At 27.7% G+C, this 17,377-nt stretch overlaps 2 protein-coding genes across 14 annotated transcripts; one reads left to right on the top strand and one right to left on the bottom strand.

The window, feature by feature from the left end:
- Window positions 1-157: 157 nt before the first annotated feature.
- LOC106791678 (coronin-2B-like) lies at window positions 158-12,968 on the bottom strand. 11 transcript variants are annotated; one of them, XM_014757518.1, is made up of 11 exons: window positions 12,173-12,299; window positions 9,558-9,688; window positions 6,872-7,096; window positions 5,243-5,440; window positions 5,030-5,146; window positions 4,620-4,934; window positions 1,672-1,896; window positions 1,282-1,491; window positions 994-1,111; window positions 669-895; window positions 158-566 (listed from the first exon to the last, which is right to left on the bottom strand). In XM_014757518.1, exons 3-11 carry the CDS (start codon window positions 6,878-6,880, stop codon window positions 369-371), a joined length of 1,617 nt encoding a protein of 538 aa, XP_014613004.1. In that variant the 5' UTR covers window positions 6,881-7,096; window positions 9,558-9,688; window positions 12,173-12,299; the 3' UTR covers window positions 158-368. The 11 variants fall into 11 exon arrangements, with proteins under 11 accessions (XP_014613004.1, XP_014613002.1, XP_014612994.1 ...); XM_014757516.1 differs by lacking the exon at window positions 12,173-12,299 and adding an exon at window positions 11,795-12,040; XM_014757508.1 differs by lacking the exons at window positions 6,872-7,096; window positions 12,173-12,299 and adding an exon at window positions 12,563-12,968.
- LOC106791679 (NEDD8-activating enzyme E1 catalytic subunit) lies at window positions 11,681-15,579 on the top strand. 3 transcript variants are annotated; one of them, XM_014757520.1, is made up of 5 exons: window positions 11,681-11,712; window positions 13,613-13,837; window positions 13,949-14,309; window positions 14,389-14,718; window positions 15,093-15,579. In XM_014757520.1, exons 1-5 carry the CDS (start codon window positions 11,693-11,695, stop codon window positions 15,456-15,458), a joined length of 1,302 nt encoding a protein of 433 aa, XP_014613006.1. In that variant the 5' UTR covers window positions 11,681-11,692; the 3' UTR covers window positions 15,459-15,579. The 3 variants fall into 3 exon arrangements, with proteins under 3 accessions (XP_014613006.1, XP_014613007.1, XP_014613005.1); XM_014757521.1 differs by lacking the exon at window positions 11,681-11,712 and adding an exon at window positions 12,431-12,461; XM_014757519.1 differs by lacking the exon at window positions 11,681-11,712 and having other exon boundaries at window positions 13,098-13,837.
- Window positions 15,580-17,377: the final 1,798 nt, after the last annotated feature.

Genomic DNA, 17,377 nt, shown 5'->3' with positions numbered 1-17,377 from the left:
ATATATAATAATACTACTTTGAACTTCTAATTTTATGTTTGTACATTTTAAGCTTTAAATAACTTTATATACGCATTGAAAACAATTTGTAAGAAAATGGTTGAAATTTGTTAATTTATACTCAATTAGTATAAATTTTTATAATCATGTACTTAAATATCCACATATTTTATATAAAGAATACAAAGTTGTAAAAAAAAAGAACTTATGCATGCAATTTCATTCAATTTTCATAAACATTTAAGATTACTTTGTTCTTAAAGCACGAATATAGCAGACTATTTGGTTTCACAATTTGCATGAAATGTATAAAAAGTTTATATAAAGGATACTGACAAAGTTTTTCGACTAAGAGGCATTTTCAAGCATTACTGATTTTGTAATTTCCACACTTGTTCTTCTAACTCCTTTACACGAAGTCGACTATTAGCAAGTTGACGACGCATCAATCTTAATTCATCCGCTTGACGTACATATGCCAATCTAAGTTCTGCTTCGTTGTTAGGAGGAACATCAATTGTCTCCATAACTTTATTATTGCTTAGCGATGTTGTTATTATATTATTCTGTAGAAAATAGTTCTACTTGTAATTGGCTTTATCAAATGTGGGGTCATAATCTTTAAATATTAATAAGAAAATAGATTATTTGTTATCGTAAATTCTTACTTGCAAATTTACGTTGGCAAATTTCTGTTGTAATTGTTGAAATTTAGTGCTCTGATTGCTGGATGTCTTTTGACTTTTTTCTGTTATATTGTGCAATTCTACTGGTCTGTAGTCAGGAACAGTTTCAGTAGATAAAAATGCAAATTTTTTCTTATTATTTAAATCTGTTGCTGGAGGTATTAATGGTTGCTTGTAAATGCGTGGCTTGTGCGTTGAAATACTGCCACCTATAAGAGTAACAATAAAATAAGAATAATAATTCTATTATCGCACACAGAATCATTTATGAATATCTACTTAAATCTACACTAAAATGATTCCATACCTGTTTTAAGTGATATTAATATTGGAGGATTATTCATACCACTAATCCAATCTCTTGCTGAAAGTGCAGGACAGGTACCTATAGTATCAGGATATAAGTCTTCTTGAAATTGATCGCTCTATAAAATAGAACATTTCCATTTAAACTTGTATACTTAAAATTATGTAAATTTATGTCAAGTAACATTTTTTTAAACTATATTACTTGTAATTATAGGTTACATCGATAAGCAATATGTAGAAAATATAATATAATGTAATATGTCATTGAGTTTATTCTTTTTGTTACCTTTCGAGGTACGATCATGGAAATTGGTTCACACATGCCTCGAGTTGCATGTAATTTATAAAATCTAAAGACCTCACAAATACTTGTATTTATGCCTCTTTTTGGCATTACTCCTAATCCTCTTTGTGGATTACCAGAGATAAATTGACTGAGATAATGCATCCATGGAACTTCATTAACTACCTCATAATACCGAATGTTACCATCACCCTGTCGAGAACAAATGTCAACATTTTTATTTAAAAATATTCACTATAGTAATAATTACTACAGTGAAAACCATACCTGAAAATAAGTAAAAAGAAACTTTTCTTTATTCCAATCTGTATATTTATTAATATTAAAACAATATTATCTTCTTGGATGTATTTATCTTAATACATTTATTACCTTTCCTGCTAAATAGACCATATTTGTATCATTGTCAAAATATGGGAAAATAACACCGCTTGATGAATCTATAGTTTCACGAGTAAGAGGAGCTGTTAAATCATGTTGACACCAAATTGCGTATTGTCTATCTGAATGTCTACTGAATCCAGTAGTTAATAAACGTCCAGATCCACCAAGAAATACCACTTTACTTGCTTTGGTTCCAGCATGACAGATTCCTTCCTGAATTAAACATAGCATGAAAGAAAAAGATCATCTAATATACAGCATCATTTTTAGAACTGAGAAAGGCCACTGCTCTTTATTAATACTGTCATTCCTACCACCGCCTATAGTCGGCATTCAGCCAACTGGGCTGAGGGATGTTGATATTAATCAGTACCGTCATTAGTGGACATTATAACTCCATATCTTGATCAATGATCGATTATAGGATTATATTCATAAAAAATATTATGTAATTAGAATTAGAAAGTTTTGCAGAAATTTGCTTTTGGTATATCTGTTAATTTCATAAATAAGTGATACAGTGATACCACGATCATGGCCAACTCTGCCTGTTACTGAAATCATGCTCGTGGTAAACGCCAACTGTGTCAAAAAAAAATGGTTAAATAAACATAGACAAAAAGAATAAAGGAAAACATCATATGACATAATAAGCCCTAACTTTCTATTCTATTACTTTGTATGCACATGAACCAATGCACCTACAAAGTGCAATTGCACTATATTCTTTAAAAATTAAACTGCTACTCGGCTTTTCTACCAACCCTCTATATGCCGTTTTCTCATCTCCGCAAAAACCCTAAGTTTGTTCTTGATTTTTTTATGAGAGACTACATTGTGCATCCGTATAATACCACCGGTGGTATTATTGTTTTATAAAGACGAATTTTTGTATTGCATTCAACGTAATCCATTCAACGCCGTGTATGGCCTGTATGTAGTCTTTTTTTTTAATTTCCATGTCCACTTCATTATTCCGTGATAATTGTACCAATATATTTAAATTCTTTAATCGATTCAAATGTTAGATTAGCTACGCTTAGCTCTGATTTACGTTCTGTCAATAATCTACTCATAATCATATACATATTTTGTTTTCTCTTTGCTAATTTCGAGGTCTACCTCTTTTGCTGTGTTAATTAGGGTTTTTGCCTTTTCTGCTAATATTTCTTCCTCATCTGCAACTACATCTACACATATCATCCACAAAGGTTAGAGTTTGTATATTCAATGTCATGCCTTGCTTACGTGTCAATATGAATCGCATTACATATTCTAGAACTAGATTAAAAAAATTTGAAATATTACTTCAAACATGTACAAATATAACTGCAAAAAATTTGCAGTATTGTTGTTTGCAATATTGTAAATTAAAATGTTTCTTTAGATCAAATTTCCAAAAATCACCTCGAAAACAGATGCTCATACTAGAATTTGAGAATAGAATCTTGAGAGACAAATCTTGTAATAAGTATTATATAATAATATTCTCAGAGACACACATTCACTCAATTGAAAATTTGCAATCGAAGACGAAACATCTAAGAGAGTAAAAGATTTCAAAATTTATTCTTCGTTTTAAAAAAAAATAAAGATGAAAAAATTATATTATTACTTTAATAACAAGTGATATACATATATATGTTGAAATTTCTTTCGTAACTTTTTGCAAGATCGAAAAGAAACGGCAAAATCGTTTCTTAGAGAGTTATGTAACAGTGAAGAAGAAATTTATTACAGCTTCTTCCTTTCTGAATGTTTCAGTTTTATCGTTTACAAAATTGCCACAAAGAAAAATGTAAATATATAAAAAAATTCAGAGAAATATTAGCTAAAAAATTAGTAGGGCCGCAAAAAGATACAACAAAATCTTATTTTACCCGTTATCAGCATAATATTGCCGTTCGAAAAAATGCTTCTGACATAAACATTAGACGCATATGTACATTATATTACTTAAATAAAAGATGTCATTCAGACTGATAAAAGTCAAGAGAAAATGTAAAGAAGAAAATAACTTTTTTTGACAAATTGACCGAATTGTTTTGACAAACTTGAAACTTCATATAGATTGTTTTGAAATTTTACAATTTAAGATAATTTTCTACAAAAACCATGTTTTTTCTTATATCTTTCATAAGTAGTCAATATAAACGTCACTCATATACGGGTAACGCGGCGGTTGAAACGTTAATAGTACCCAATTTTTTTTCTTTAATCAATCGAATCTTTTTTTATCTTGCGTATAAAAAATACTAACTCCACGTCATCGAAGTACCAATAATTTAGGAGATATTTAACATTTTATATTGTTACATTATAGGGTAACCTTACATGGGGGAGATTAAATATAAAGAATGTGATTTTGTCAATTTTTTTTTAGATAAGTAGAAAATAATTAAAATTTTGCGAAAACAATCTATAAAGAATCTAAACTATCTATCCAGATAAATGTACTTTTACGAATAATGGAGTATTCAATCTCATAGAATGTAGAGTCTCAGCTCTATAAAATAACGATATAAAATATCAAATATCTCGTGAAGTGTAGATATTTCAATAACTTTGGATTAGTACTTTTATATGTAGCATAACAAAGGAAATTGATTGATTTAAAAACAAATTGGGTTGCATTAAAGAATAAAGTGCGATTGCATTTGACAGGTGTATCGGTGCATCGTGTATCTATAAAAAATAAAAAGGAAGTTAGGAATATATTATGCCATATGATGTTCTTCTCTTTTTTTTTATTTTTGCTTAATAAAGAGCAGTAGCTTGTTCCAGTTCTGTATATTTCGAAATATAATTATATTCGTAATAAGGTAAATAACTATACGATGTCAAATGATATTGATTTGTAAAAGAGTAAAAGAAAAATTGTACTAAAAATAAAAAGAGAATAAACGAATGTTATATATCAATTTCTATAAACTTACCGAAACTATAATGCCAGATCTAGGTTCGAAGACACGTAGTCTTTTATCTTTACATGTTGTTGCTAATAAACTTCCATCCCGATTTAAAGATAAACTATATATTACATCAGGATGTCTGTCAATAATGTTCACTGCTTCTCCTCTACCGACATCCCAAACAATAACAAGATGATCAAAACCTATGCTAAAAATGATATTTTCAGCTACAGGATGCCAATCTATGTATGATACTCGACGTTTATGGCCTTGTAATTCAATAAGCCATTCCGATAAGTTTCTAGATAGCCCCCCATCTGGTATGTGCCATAATTTAATCTGTAATTATTATTGGACACATTAAAACTTTCTATATAAATTAAGTTTAAATTTAATTGTAATAGAGTAGTAAATGTTAAATAATTGAACCATACTGTGCAATCGTCTGAACAAGAAGCGATGATATTATCATTGAATGGATTCCATTTAATATCCAAAACAGGCCCTGTATGTCCAGTAACTCTACTAGCATTGAAATCTAAACGTCCAGTCTAAAATAATATTATAATGATAATTATATATTGGATATCTTTTTTAAATAATTTTATGTAAATAAGTAATTCTCTTTTTTTCATTATGTAACTTACTCTATCGAGAGGTAATACCAGAAAAGCACCACCTCCTGCTACTTCTGTAACAACCGCTAAAAATTTTGGATTAACAGCACAAAATTGGGAGTCATGAGCATTTTTTGTAATCTTGATGTTGTCATAACATTTTTCTCTTTTTGCTGGTATACCATAAACGTGACGGAATTTGCTGCTCCGAACACCCCGAAACCATGACTACAATAACAATAATAATTGAGCAAAATATGTTGTTATTGTCCAAATTTTAATTATTCAAATATACAATGATTTATTATAACGATTTATTTGAATTATAATAAAAGTGCAATAAATTTATATTATGCATAATTATTACATCAAATAACATACAATCACATGCAATTTTGGAATACTTCATCAGCGTATAACACCACAATGATAATGAACAAAATTTATATGTAATAAACATTTTAATCAGAACTTGTAATCTTACAAAACATCAATGCAGCATTATAAATAATGAAATAATGTATTTATATATACTATATATATAAAATATTTGTAAAAAAGCAAAAGAAAAATACAAATTTCTATGGTCACAAATAAAGCAGAAAAAATGTATACTATATGATGGTCAAAAAATATTTAATATTTTCAATATATTACTACTATTTACAACACGTTATTATAGTATTTTTCTATGATAGAAATATCTTTACTTTTATATTAAATAATAACAAATATTATTCAATCAAAGATAAAAATTTCAAGTAATTGGGAATCGATTAATGAAAAAATATATGGGAGACACGAATTTTATAATATTTTGTTATAATATATCATTATTATTATATAGAGAGTGAGTTAATAAGAACAATTATCTAAAATACCTCGTTACCTATTAATTGTATCAAAAAACGTTTTAATAAATTATTAAGCATTTTAAGGAATGCATCTTATATAAGATACAATTTGATTTTTTCGGAGATTTTTAATATCATATTTTTAGGATATAAAGATGAGTACTACAATAAAAAATAATTATTTGTGGTTTTTTCTGCTATCGAATTGTACTCATCCGAAGCATCTCTTAAGATGTTAATAAGTTATTACAACAATTTTTGATACAACCAATAGGTAACGAATTATTTTTAATAGTATATAATTCTTATTAACTCACCTTATATACCATATTATTGCATATTGCATTATTATAGAAAGAACATGTAATATACATATATAGAATAATGAAGATAACAAAGTAAATTTTCAATAAAAATATTCTCTATTTTATAATATACAATTTGTTATAATAATGATAAAAAGTATCAAGTTTTAAATAAGTTACAATATCTCAGTATTGATATTGTTATATTACAATAATGTATGTTATAAAAACAGATTTAAAAGATACTTTTGTAAGTTTGCATAAGATGGTTAAATTCAATTGATATATACAGAATGAAATTAAACAAAATAGATGCGAAGAAAAAAGTAATAGTTCTAAATAGTATAATACCATTTTTGATTTCATATTAAATAATTATAGTAAGTATAAGTTTCGATGAAAAATTTTTCTGATAAAAGTTAAATTATTAATGAGCAAAAATGAATGAAAAAGGAGAAGAGAATGAGAAAAGGATCCATGAGAGGTAATAAAGTACTTACCTCATTCATTTTTTATCATATTTGATGACAAGTCAATATATTTCCAAAATAATTGCCAATGGACATATACATTGGTGATCTTCAACAATTACCCTTGGTATAAAGTAGACTGTAGAAATCAACAAATCTGGACCCATGTATAGAAAAATGATAAATGGGACCACATACTCAAATGGCCTCTTAGAAATATTGTACCGCTACCATGGCGAGATCATGCGTTATTTACTAAAGAAAACAATAAAATAAAAGAAAAAATAATAAAAACAACGTTCCATCTAATGGCAAATTAAAAAATACCACAAAGATAATACATAATTATATAATCTTTATTTATATAATGACTAATGATGATCTTATTTCTTTACATATAGATATGTAGTTATATAGTGTATGTACACATATAGTGAGTTACAGGAGTATTTGTACCTGCTCCCACTATAAATTTAAAATAATTTATATTTGCTTATATTGCAAAATTGCAAAATTCTTTTAGAAAGGAGCTAATTTAGAATTATTAAACTTTCAAACTAATATTAACTTTATACCAGAAGGACACATTTTATTGTTAAAAAAATATAATTTTATTTAAATGATAAAAAATAATTGGTCTCATAAAAATATTTGTACCCACCTAAAATATAATAAAAATACAATCATTATTTTTTTAAATAATACTTGACTAGCCCTCCTTTGCATCTTAGAATGCTTTTAAAACGATTGGATAATTTTGTTATCAATTATGTAAAATTTTACTCCTCTTATAATAATATGGTATTTTATAATAACATTTATACCAATTTAAAAGTTTAATAATTCTAAAATATATTTCTGTGTATAAGACTATTGAAATATTATATTACAAGAAAATATTAATTGTATTAAATAGATAATGGAGGTATGAATACTCTTGAGACCCATTGTATGTATACAAGGTGGTAAAAAGAAGATCCAATATTTTTAGAGCTTATAGTAACCAAAGGAGTAAAAAATGTCTAATTAACATGAGTCCTAAGATCAATCCTTTCGATGTGAATAAATTTTTATTATTTATGAACATTCGATATCGTAAACGAGTCTTTGGCAACATATTGAATGCACACAGAGGATTTTAGTAATATTTTTTTCTTATTTTTATAATGAACTTATTCTGACAACCTTGAACTAATGTATTTCTTTTGCCATAAGACTCGCTTACGATATTGAATGCTCATAAATAATAAAAGTTAATTTACATTGATAATGTTGATTTTCATATTCATGTTAATTAGACATTTTTTACTTTTTTCGATAAGTACTATAAATCCTTAAAATAACGGACTCTTCTTTTTCCACCTAATATAACTCCATGTTTTCTTATTTGACCTATCCGATATTACTTATGCCAAAATTATTTTAAATATTTTGGTTTAATATACGTATTTTATTCGTTAAATACTCTCATGTATATGTGTGTATGTACAGGTTAATCCTGTGACCATGTTACAAATTTGGTTAATGAAGAATATTATTATAAACAACTTTTAGAAAGAAACTAGTATCTGGAAATATTTTATTTGATAATTAAGCACCACGTTAGGTCCTGAGGACCAGCCATAGCATTTAAGTTTATACTATACTGTCATCGCACGCTGATCCTTGTAACTGTGAGTTTGAACATTCCATATATGCAACATTAGTTTTTGTTCAATCAAAGCTTTCAGGAAAAGAATACAAGCATAAATAAGGATTTGATAGTCGTTCTAACATAATTCAACCTTGCTTTTTGTTACTTTGTTTATTTTTTATATATCATAGATGGCCATCTACACTTGACGTTAAAATGCAGCATTAACAGAATGTCAAGCAAAATAGGCTTAACGTGTTAAATAAGTTCAACAATTAATGACAAGACATTGTAATGCTTATATTGAGGCTGATAGAAAATAGTTGAACAATTTCTGCAACGAGTATTAGACTGGTTAGCATATAGATCACGTTATATAATTACCAAATAATATATTCCTAAATACAGCTCCCAATATAAAAGGTATCGACGACAAAATTGCATTATCCTGAAAAATTTGTAACAATCACAGACCTACACCATATAATTGTTACCAAATTAATTTCTTTTATTCTTTTCCCCACATGCTTGTCATTTTTGTTAAATCATAAGTAATATATCATCATAAAAGTGTTCAACGTGCATTTCCAAACATATATCATGCATATACATATGACAATATGAATACATAAAGTATTCTAATTTAAGTTATTTTATATGGCATACAACAAAGACGCACATGCATTCACAAAACAATTGAGCACATATATACAATATGTAATTTATTAAACATTTATTTAAAGAAAAAATAAGTAATGCTGACAAGAATACATAATAATGCAAAAAAAAAATATATATATATATATATATATCAAAATTGAAGAAATATCATGGCATTGTATATCACAAAATTAATTAAATATTTAGTCAAATTAGAGAATTATTGTAATATTATTTCTTTGATAGTAATTATATTATATAATTAATTTCATTCCATTATTAACTAATTTAAGAGGAAATTTTAATCATTCTTAAGATATACATTTAAATGATTATTGTTTGTATATATTTTAATGCATCGAGTTCGTGATTACAATCAATGCCATATTTGTAAAATGTAAAATTATAAAAATTCATTCTTACTTTTCCGTTTGGCTTATAACAGGCTCTGACGTCTACCATGTTGTTTAATGCACTATCCGTATCTTCTAAATTCAATTTTTCATTCAAAATCTCGTTGGATCGTCTCATTTCCCACTTGGTGATATTGTACGCTGAAAAATGAAACACAATTTTTGCTTTAAAATTGTGTAGTTTAATTATTCAAATTAAAATTAATAAAAAATCCTATTCATTGCGAAACGAATATATAATGATGTTCATCAACCTACTCTACATGACATGATATGATACTAAATGTACAAAATTCAAGTATAGAGATATGAAACTGTATAAATTGTATAACACTAACACGAACAAAAATTGAAAGAAGTCATTTTCATGGAGGGAAACAAAATCAACCGATTCCTTTGAAATAAATTACAATCAATAAAAATAAAAAGCTTTGATTTTATTAAAAAGTTGAAACTTTGTATATTTTAAATATGAGATTCATTATGTTAATACATTTTACATTCACCTAACATATACGAATAAATACATAACTAAATTTATATTCGATTGACACCAAATCTTATTATATATAGCTAACATTTTTTAACGTATTTATATATATATATAAAACGATAATTAATTTAATTCATTTTTAATTCATTTTATGCCTAATTAGATTTAAATTTATATAAAAGTAACTTTTAAAAAAGGATTATTTATATAAAAACAATAAAGACGCTATATACTCGTACTTTATTATATAGATTTATATATATATATAGAGGGTGTTAGTTACTACTATTAGATGGCGCGACAAATGTCAAACGTTGGCTACTCAGTTGGCTCGATCGCGCCACAACGACTATTTCTTGCACCAAATGTGCCTCAACCATGCCTCTAGAGAAGAGTCGAAGAAACAACCAACGGGACGACAGAAGCGCCTCGCGTGGGAAAAAGCTAATAGTCCACTCAATAAAGGAAAACTGGGAAAATTTGAAGAATTTGGAAAAACTTGATATAATGGTAATTCGACGACGCTGAATCGAATGGTGCATATCTTTTTACAATTGGATGGCGTATTTATGAGAAAAAGGATAAAAAAGCCATATCTTAGAATCTAGGCATTCAATCGAAAAAAGTTTCAAACAAAAGTTGTGTTAAATTAAAAAATACATAAAAAATGTTGTAAGGTGTATCTTCGTATTTGCAAAAATAAGCGAGAAAATGAAGGTGAAAGGTAATTGTAAGAGAGGGGGCAAGCCACGCCTCTACGTCGGTCTTTACAGGCGAACGAGCTAGTGTGCGTTATCTTGGGGTCTCTCGGTCGTGAATGCGAGTGCGAGTGAGAAAAGAAATGGATATTTCTCCCTTTCTATTTCTTTAGGCGATAGCGAGTCTTTTTGTTTGGGCCATCGATTTTGTTGAGTGTTCTGTATTATATATTTCTGATATTTTTTCATGCTGTAGCGAGAATTTATATATTTTTGCAAATACAAAGATACATCTTACAACATTTTTTATGTATTTTTCAATTCTTTACAACTTTTGTTTGAAACTTTTTTTCGATTAAATGCCTAGATTCTAAGATATAACCATTTTTATCCTTTTTTACCCTGTTTCTCAAAATTTCGGAATCCAATTGCAAAAAAAATTAACACCATTCGATTCAGCGTGGTCGAATTACCCTTAGATCAAACTTGCAGGATGTTGACGATAAAGGCGCTTCTTAGGCCCTTTTTGACTGGCCTATAACTAAATTCATCTTAGTTACTCCGGGACCACCAATAGGCTATAGTAGGTAGAATACTGTATTCTTTGATAGTATTGTACCGTCATCACGTTAATTAAGTATATAATTATTATATATAGCATTGTTGTTCCTTAACACGTTCGCGAACGTAAATGCTATAGCATTCAAATTTTAAAGCCAATTATTTTGAATTTTATTTTATGTAACATTAAGTTTTTGTAATTATTATACCTGTAAAGGTAATGACCAATTGATTCTTTAATATATGATAATCTGGCTGCCTTTATAAAACGTGTTTAATCAAATTTTGAATAACTAATTTAAAAATAAAATGACTGTCACTTTTTTCCTCGCTAAAACTTTTACTGTCCGCGAACGTGTTAATAACTTACAAACGCTGTAGAACTCGCGCACCATGATGGCGTTCACACACAGGTTAGGTTATTGTATATTGTATTATATTATATTGTATTGTATTGTATTATATTGTTTTGTATTTTTTTTCGAATTATATTACCACTTCAATTTATATATTCCTTTTCTGAATTACGCAGTTTTTTCAACGTTCTTTGCACAGTCATCACTATTTTTTCCTTTTTTTCGGCTTTTTTTATGATTTAAGTTTACGTTATTTATTATTGACGAATACACAAATAATACAATGTTGCTGATACTAAAACCAAGAGATAATGAACAACTTTACAAAAAAAAATTAAATAGCAAGATGATCATTCGTGCAACTGTTTGTATACTAACAGTCTTCATGCGCCACTAATCAAATGGTACAGTAGCGTAAGTCCAATTGTTGCGTGATAATGAAATAAGTACAAAATATTGGACTTACGGCGCTATTTCAGAAACTTTTATGGTCATTTCATTCATGATGAAAAATTACCTTTTACTTTTTATAAACAAATAACCAAAGTTGAGTTGATAAATATAATAAAGCATTCACAAAACTTTATTTCGTAGCAAACTAATTTTTCTGAATTGTAGACTTATACAACTTATCAACTAAGGGACTTATATAATAACAGTCTATTTGGAATTAAAAGTAAATGTAGATGTCATCACTTTGTACATTTAATTATATATATATATATATATATATATATAAGTACGGTGGAAAGAAATAGTTGTTATTTGAGAATATCTTAAGTGAAATAAACTTTTAGGTTAATGAGGTTAGACTTGCATGTCACAATGTTAGATAGAGCATTAACGTACATTGATATTTGCAAATAGCAACCAGGAACTAAACAATAAAATTTAACAATATATTTACTCTTTTCAATGTTATTGTTTAGAAAATCTTTAAAGGTTACAGCTACGGAGGATGTCATCATGATAACTGCCATTTATTTCGTAGATCTACTTAGGCATACAACGAATTCGAACACCAAATGTCATCCACTTCGCTTTTAATCGCAGATATATTAATACTGTTCATTTATAGTCAATTGGCATCTGCATAGAATTTCCTATAGGTCCCATTGACTAAAATAACCGGCCTCTCTCCTACTTTTGATCGATGTAGCAACGAAGCTCTATACAAGGCTCCGTGGTTGTAGCCTAATCCCAATGCATTTTTCTTATTGGAGGGAAGGCTTAAAACTTTAACTTGATGTGTATTAAAGAAAAAGAACCGACACATTGAAACAAAGTAGAATAGACCATCGTTTTTTAAACTATGGTACATGACTAGTAATAGTACATTACTTTATTTTTGGTGATAAAATTTTTACTTAAAATATTTAAATAAATGTTTAAAAAATGTATTTTTTTTATATTTGGGATGTATTGATTTTTAATCAAGATATGCTTTATGATGGATTTTGATTCTTATTTATGTGATACAAAATTTTACAACTTTATACAGGCTCCATGGTTATAAGTATGCCTTCCGTAAATATAGATATCTTACGATTTACGACAAAATTTGTCAGAAAGATCTTACTCCGGAACCTTGAAAGCATCAAAAGCGGAGATAGGTGAAACTAACGTATTGTTCTTCTTATCTTGTATCCCTCAAAGGACAACCTTCAAAAGAAGACTGTACTTAATTCTCATACGCAAAAGTAACTAGGCATTCTCAATTGTGATATAACTATAAAAAAACCTTAGGAATTTAATATATTATTATATTATCAAGAATGTAAACGGTTATTGATGTACCTATATGTATATATATACACATGCGGAATATGTATAACGATAATAAAACAATTTCTTTCATTGGCTTATGATGATACATGATTGATATTTTGGAAGTTGATTAAAAATCATTTTTCATATATATCTTTTTAATAAAAATGGGTTCTGATTACACACACAGACGATGGAGTAATTTAAGAAAAATTTTGGAAAGATCTGGACCTTTTTGCAGACCTGACTTTGAACCTTCTTCTGAAACATTACAATTTCTTCTGGAAAATTGTAAAATACTTGTAATAGGTGCTGGTGGTCTTGGTTGTGAATTGCTCAAAGATCTTGCCCTAATGGGCTTTAGACAAATTCATGTGATCGATATGGATACTATTGAATTATCTAATCTTAATCGGTATACTTTTTACTATTAAATAGATCATATAATTGATTATAATATTTCTTTTTAAATTCTTTGCTTTTACAAGCTAAAGATTTAGCTTTAATTACATATTTCAATTTTCAGGCAATTTTTGTTTCGCCATAAAGATATCGGCTTATCAAAAGCTGAAGTAGCTGCTAAATACATCAATTCAAGAATCTCTGGATGCAACGTAGTTCCGCATTGTTGTAAAATACAAATGAAAGATGAAGCATTTTATAGACAGTTTCATATAGTCATTTGTGGTTTAGATTCTATTGTTGCAAGAAGATGGATCAATGGTATGCTGTTATCACTTTTAGTTTACGAAGATGGTGAATTAGATCGTTCAAGTATTGTACCTATGATCGATGGAGGAACCGAAGGTTTTAAAGGAAATGCAAGAGTTATATTACCTGGATTATCAGCCTGCATAGAGTGTACATTAGATCTATATCCACCACAAGTAACCGCACATAATATTAACATTTAATATCTAAAACTAACAAAATACACACACAAATTCTTCCCTTTTACTTTTATAGATTACATATCCACTGTGCACAATAGCCAATACACCACGTTTACCAGAACACTGTATAGAATATGTTAAAGTAATACAATGGCCGAAAGAAAATCCATTTGAATCTGTAATAGATGGCGATGATCCGCAACATATAAATTGGATATATGAAAAATCTAGTGAACGAGCAGCTCAGTTTAGTATACAAGGTTTAACATATAGACTTGTCCAAGGCGTAGTCAAAAACATTATACCTGCTGTAGCATCTACAAATGCAGCAATTGCTGCAACCTGTGCAACAGAAGCATTTAAGCTTGCTAGCAGTTGTAGCGCATCCTTAAATAATTACATGGTATTTATATTTGATCAGATAAACTTGCATTTTGGTTTATTCATTTCTATTTATTTGTACTTGCTTAACATGTTAAGCACAGCATCAGTCTCTAGAAATTGACAGTGAACTTTTTGTTTGGGCGTCTTTTTACCATTCTCTATTTGATTATATTTTGTTTATACTTTATATCTTCCGCATTGGCTGTACCATTCTCATACCTCAAAAGTAAAATGCAATCATCACTTGATGTGTGTTATGTTCTGTTTATACTTTGTAAATGAACACCTCGCTGAGTTATTGCATGAACAAGAAGCAGAGTAAAATTGGTTCCGTGCTCAATATGTTAAGGTAACAAAAAGATATTGCTGATCATAATATTTTTGTTTTATAAGGTTCTTAATGATCTGGATGGAATTTATACGTATACCTATGAAGCAGAGAGAAAACAAGACTGTCTGGCATGCAGTCAATTAGCAAAGGAAATAGTAATTACAGATTCTACATTCAAATTGAAAGATTTAATAGAATTGTTATGTAATAAACCTGATTTACAAATGAAAAGTCCTGGTCTTACTGCCAATATTGATGGTAAAAATAAAACTTTATACATGCAAACAGTTTCAAGTATCGAAGAAAAAACCCGTGAGAATTTATCTAAAACATTGATAGACCTTGGATTAAAAGATGGTAACGAAATAAATGTTGCTGATGTCACAACACCAAATGCAATTTTAATACGACTGAAATTTTCATTTTAATTTATAAAATAATATTGACGATTCTGCATATAAATATATTCAAAACAACAGGCTTAAGTGATATCGGAGAAATAAAATACAAAGTATATACTGTAAAAATAAACGCATCTTCCCATTATTTTTGAAATGCCTTTTTGATATAACCTTTCATTTATTTTTGACCTTTTTAAGTAACAAAACTGGCTAATCAGTAATATCAGATGAACAATGACAAGATGTATTTTTTTGCTTTATCTTTTTGATATATTCACCTGATTTAGCAAATTCGCTTAATGGCATAAAAGTCGGCGTAATGTATATTTTTTAATTTTGTTGCAAACAAATATAACAAAATTATAAAAAAATTATAAATTTTCGATGGATACTACGAAGCTACCTATAAAATGGCTAATGTATAATTTAAATAAATTTTCTGTATATTAAACAAATTACGACATTACTTATTGGCTAACTCAATATAATAGAATCTTTGTTTTTATGTTGCTTTCTCTTTTCTTCCTTGTTAATATAAGGTATTTTTGTTTAATATTAAATGTCAAATTAGCCACTCATTCGCCAAATCGATGAACTTTATAAAATAAAAAAAAAGAGAAAATTGAAAAGTTGCATACATTGTCATATCATTTATTGTTCAACAGCCATACAAAATGTTGTTATTTAATGGTGTTAAACTCATTATTAAGGAAGTTGATTTTAAATATGAAAAGTTAAGTATCAATTTAATGCTTCTGCATTAAAATTGACAAAAATCCTAAAAGTGTAGTTAATTGATTTAGTTTGTGAACAGCTTAAATAATAATTCAATGTGTGTGCATTTATACTATTTGACACGCGCTAAGAAAAGTTTAAAATGATATTATTCTAAATAAGTATAGTATTTAAATACTTATCGTACTCTTATTTGACTCACTTTGAAATACCTACCATACATTTTGTAAAATGTTATCTTCTGCAATGTATGTACATATTTATTAACAGCATATTTCTATAAGTAATAATAATCATAGACAACTTCTCTTCATTATTATCCATTGTGTAATGACTCCAAATTAAAACATGTTTTTTATTCTATATTGATACTTTGATAAAGTATTAATAGGAGTTTTTGCGTTTAATTCACGTAGTGAATTAACACATTCGCATCGGATGACGCGAAAATATTTAATTAAGATTTTCATTTATATATCTATTTTAGAAATAAATTCAAAGAATACTATATAAACGGATTAAATTCTCTTCATTGAACCATAATAGATGTTTCACGAATTGAAACAATTGCATATTTTTTCAGCTTTTTTTATTTCCTGTTTAAGGTATTAATACTACTTTAACTGAAAAAACGAAAGATAATTTTGAAAAATTTTTTTCTCAAAAATTAAGAAGGTTATTAACATATAACTTTTTAAAATTTTATTTCGCTATTAGCTGTAGCAATTAATTCGGTGCCTTGATATTGAATTAATTCCATTAAAATCGCCATCTTTTTTTCATCAAGGAATTCGGCAGTTGCCTAAAAGAAGGACCAAAGTTATCAGAAAATAATGAAGATTATTAACCAAAAAGTACTAAATTTGTTTAAAAGGTACCGAATTAAATGCTACATAGAATATATAATCATTTTTTTTATTTACAAAAATTCTTTTATTTCCCTATTTTTTTTTAATTAAAATTACGCGTAAAAAACAGTAGTGGGTACAATAACATCCTTTCAGGATGTCTGAAAGAAAAAATCTATAAGATTTTAAATCTTTGTATAAATGGCTATCACGTAATTCAGGAAAAATTAATTTGGTAAAAAATTAACGAAATAGCAATCAATTGAACAAACTCGATATGAGTAATGTTTTATTTTAAAAATTAATTTTCGCTGATTCATGCGATAGCCATTTGTACACAGATTAAGAATCCTTTTGATTTTT

Source organism: Polistes canadensis, unplaced genomic scaffold (assembly GCF_001313835.1).
Source record: "Polistes canadensis isolate GaletaPanama2010 unplaced genomic scaffold, ASM131383v1 scaffold_330, whole genome shotgun sequence".
Taxonomy (NCBI): domain Eukaryota; kingdom Metazoa; phylum Arthropoda; class Insecta; order Hymenoptera; family Vespidae; genus Polistes; species Polistes canadensis.
Note: the sequence above shows the minus strand (reverse complement) of the source record. Positions and strands in the feature narration are given on the sequence as shown.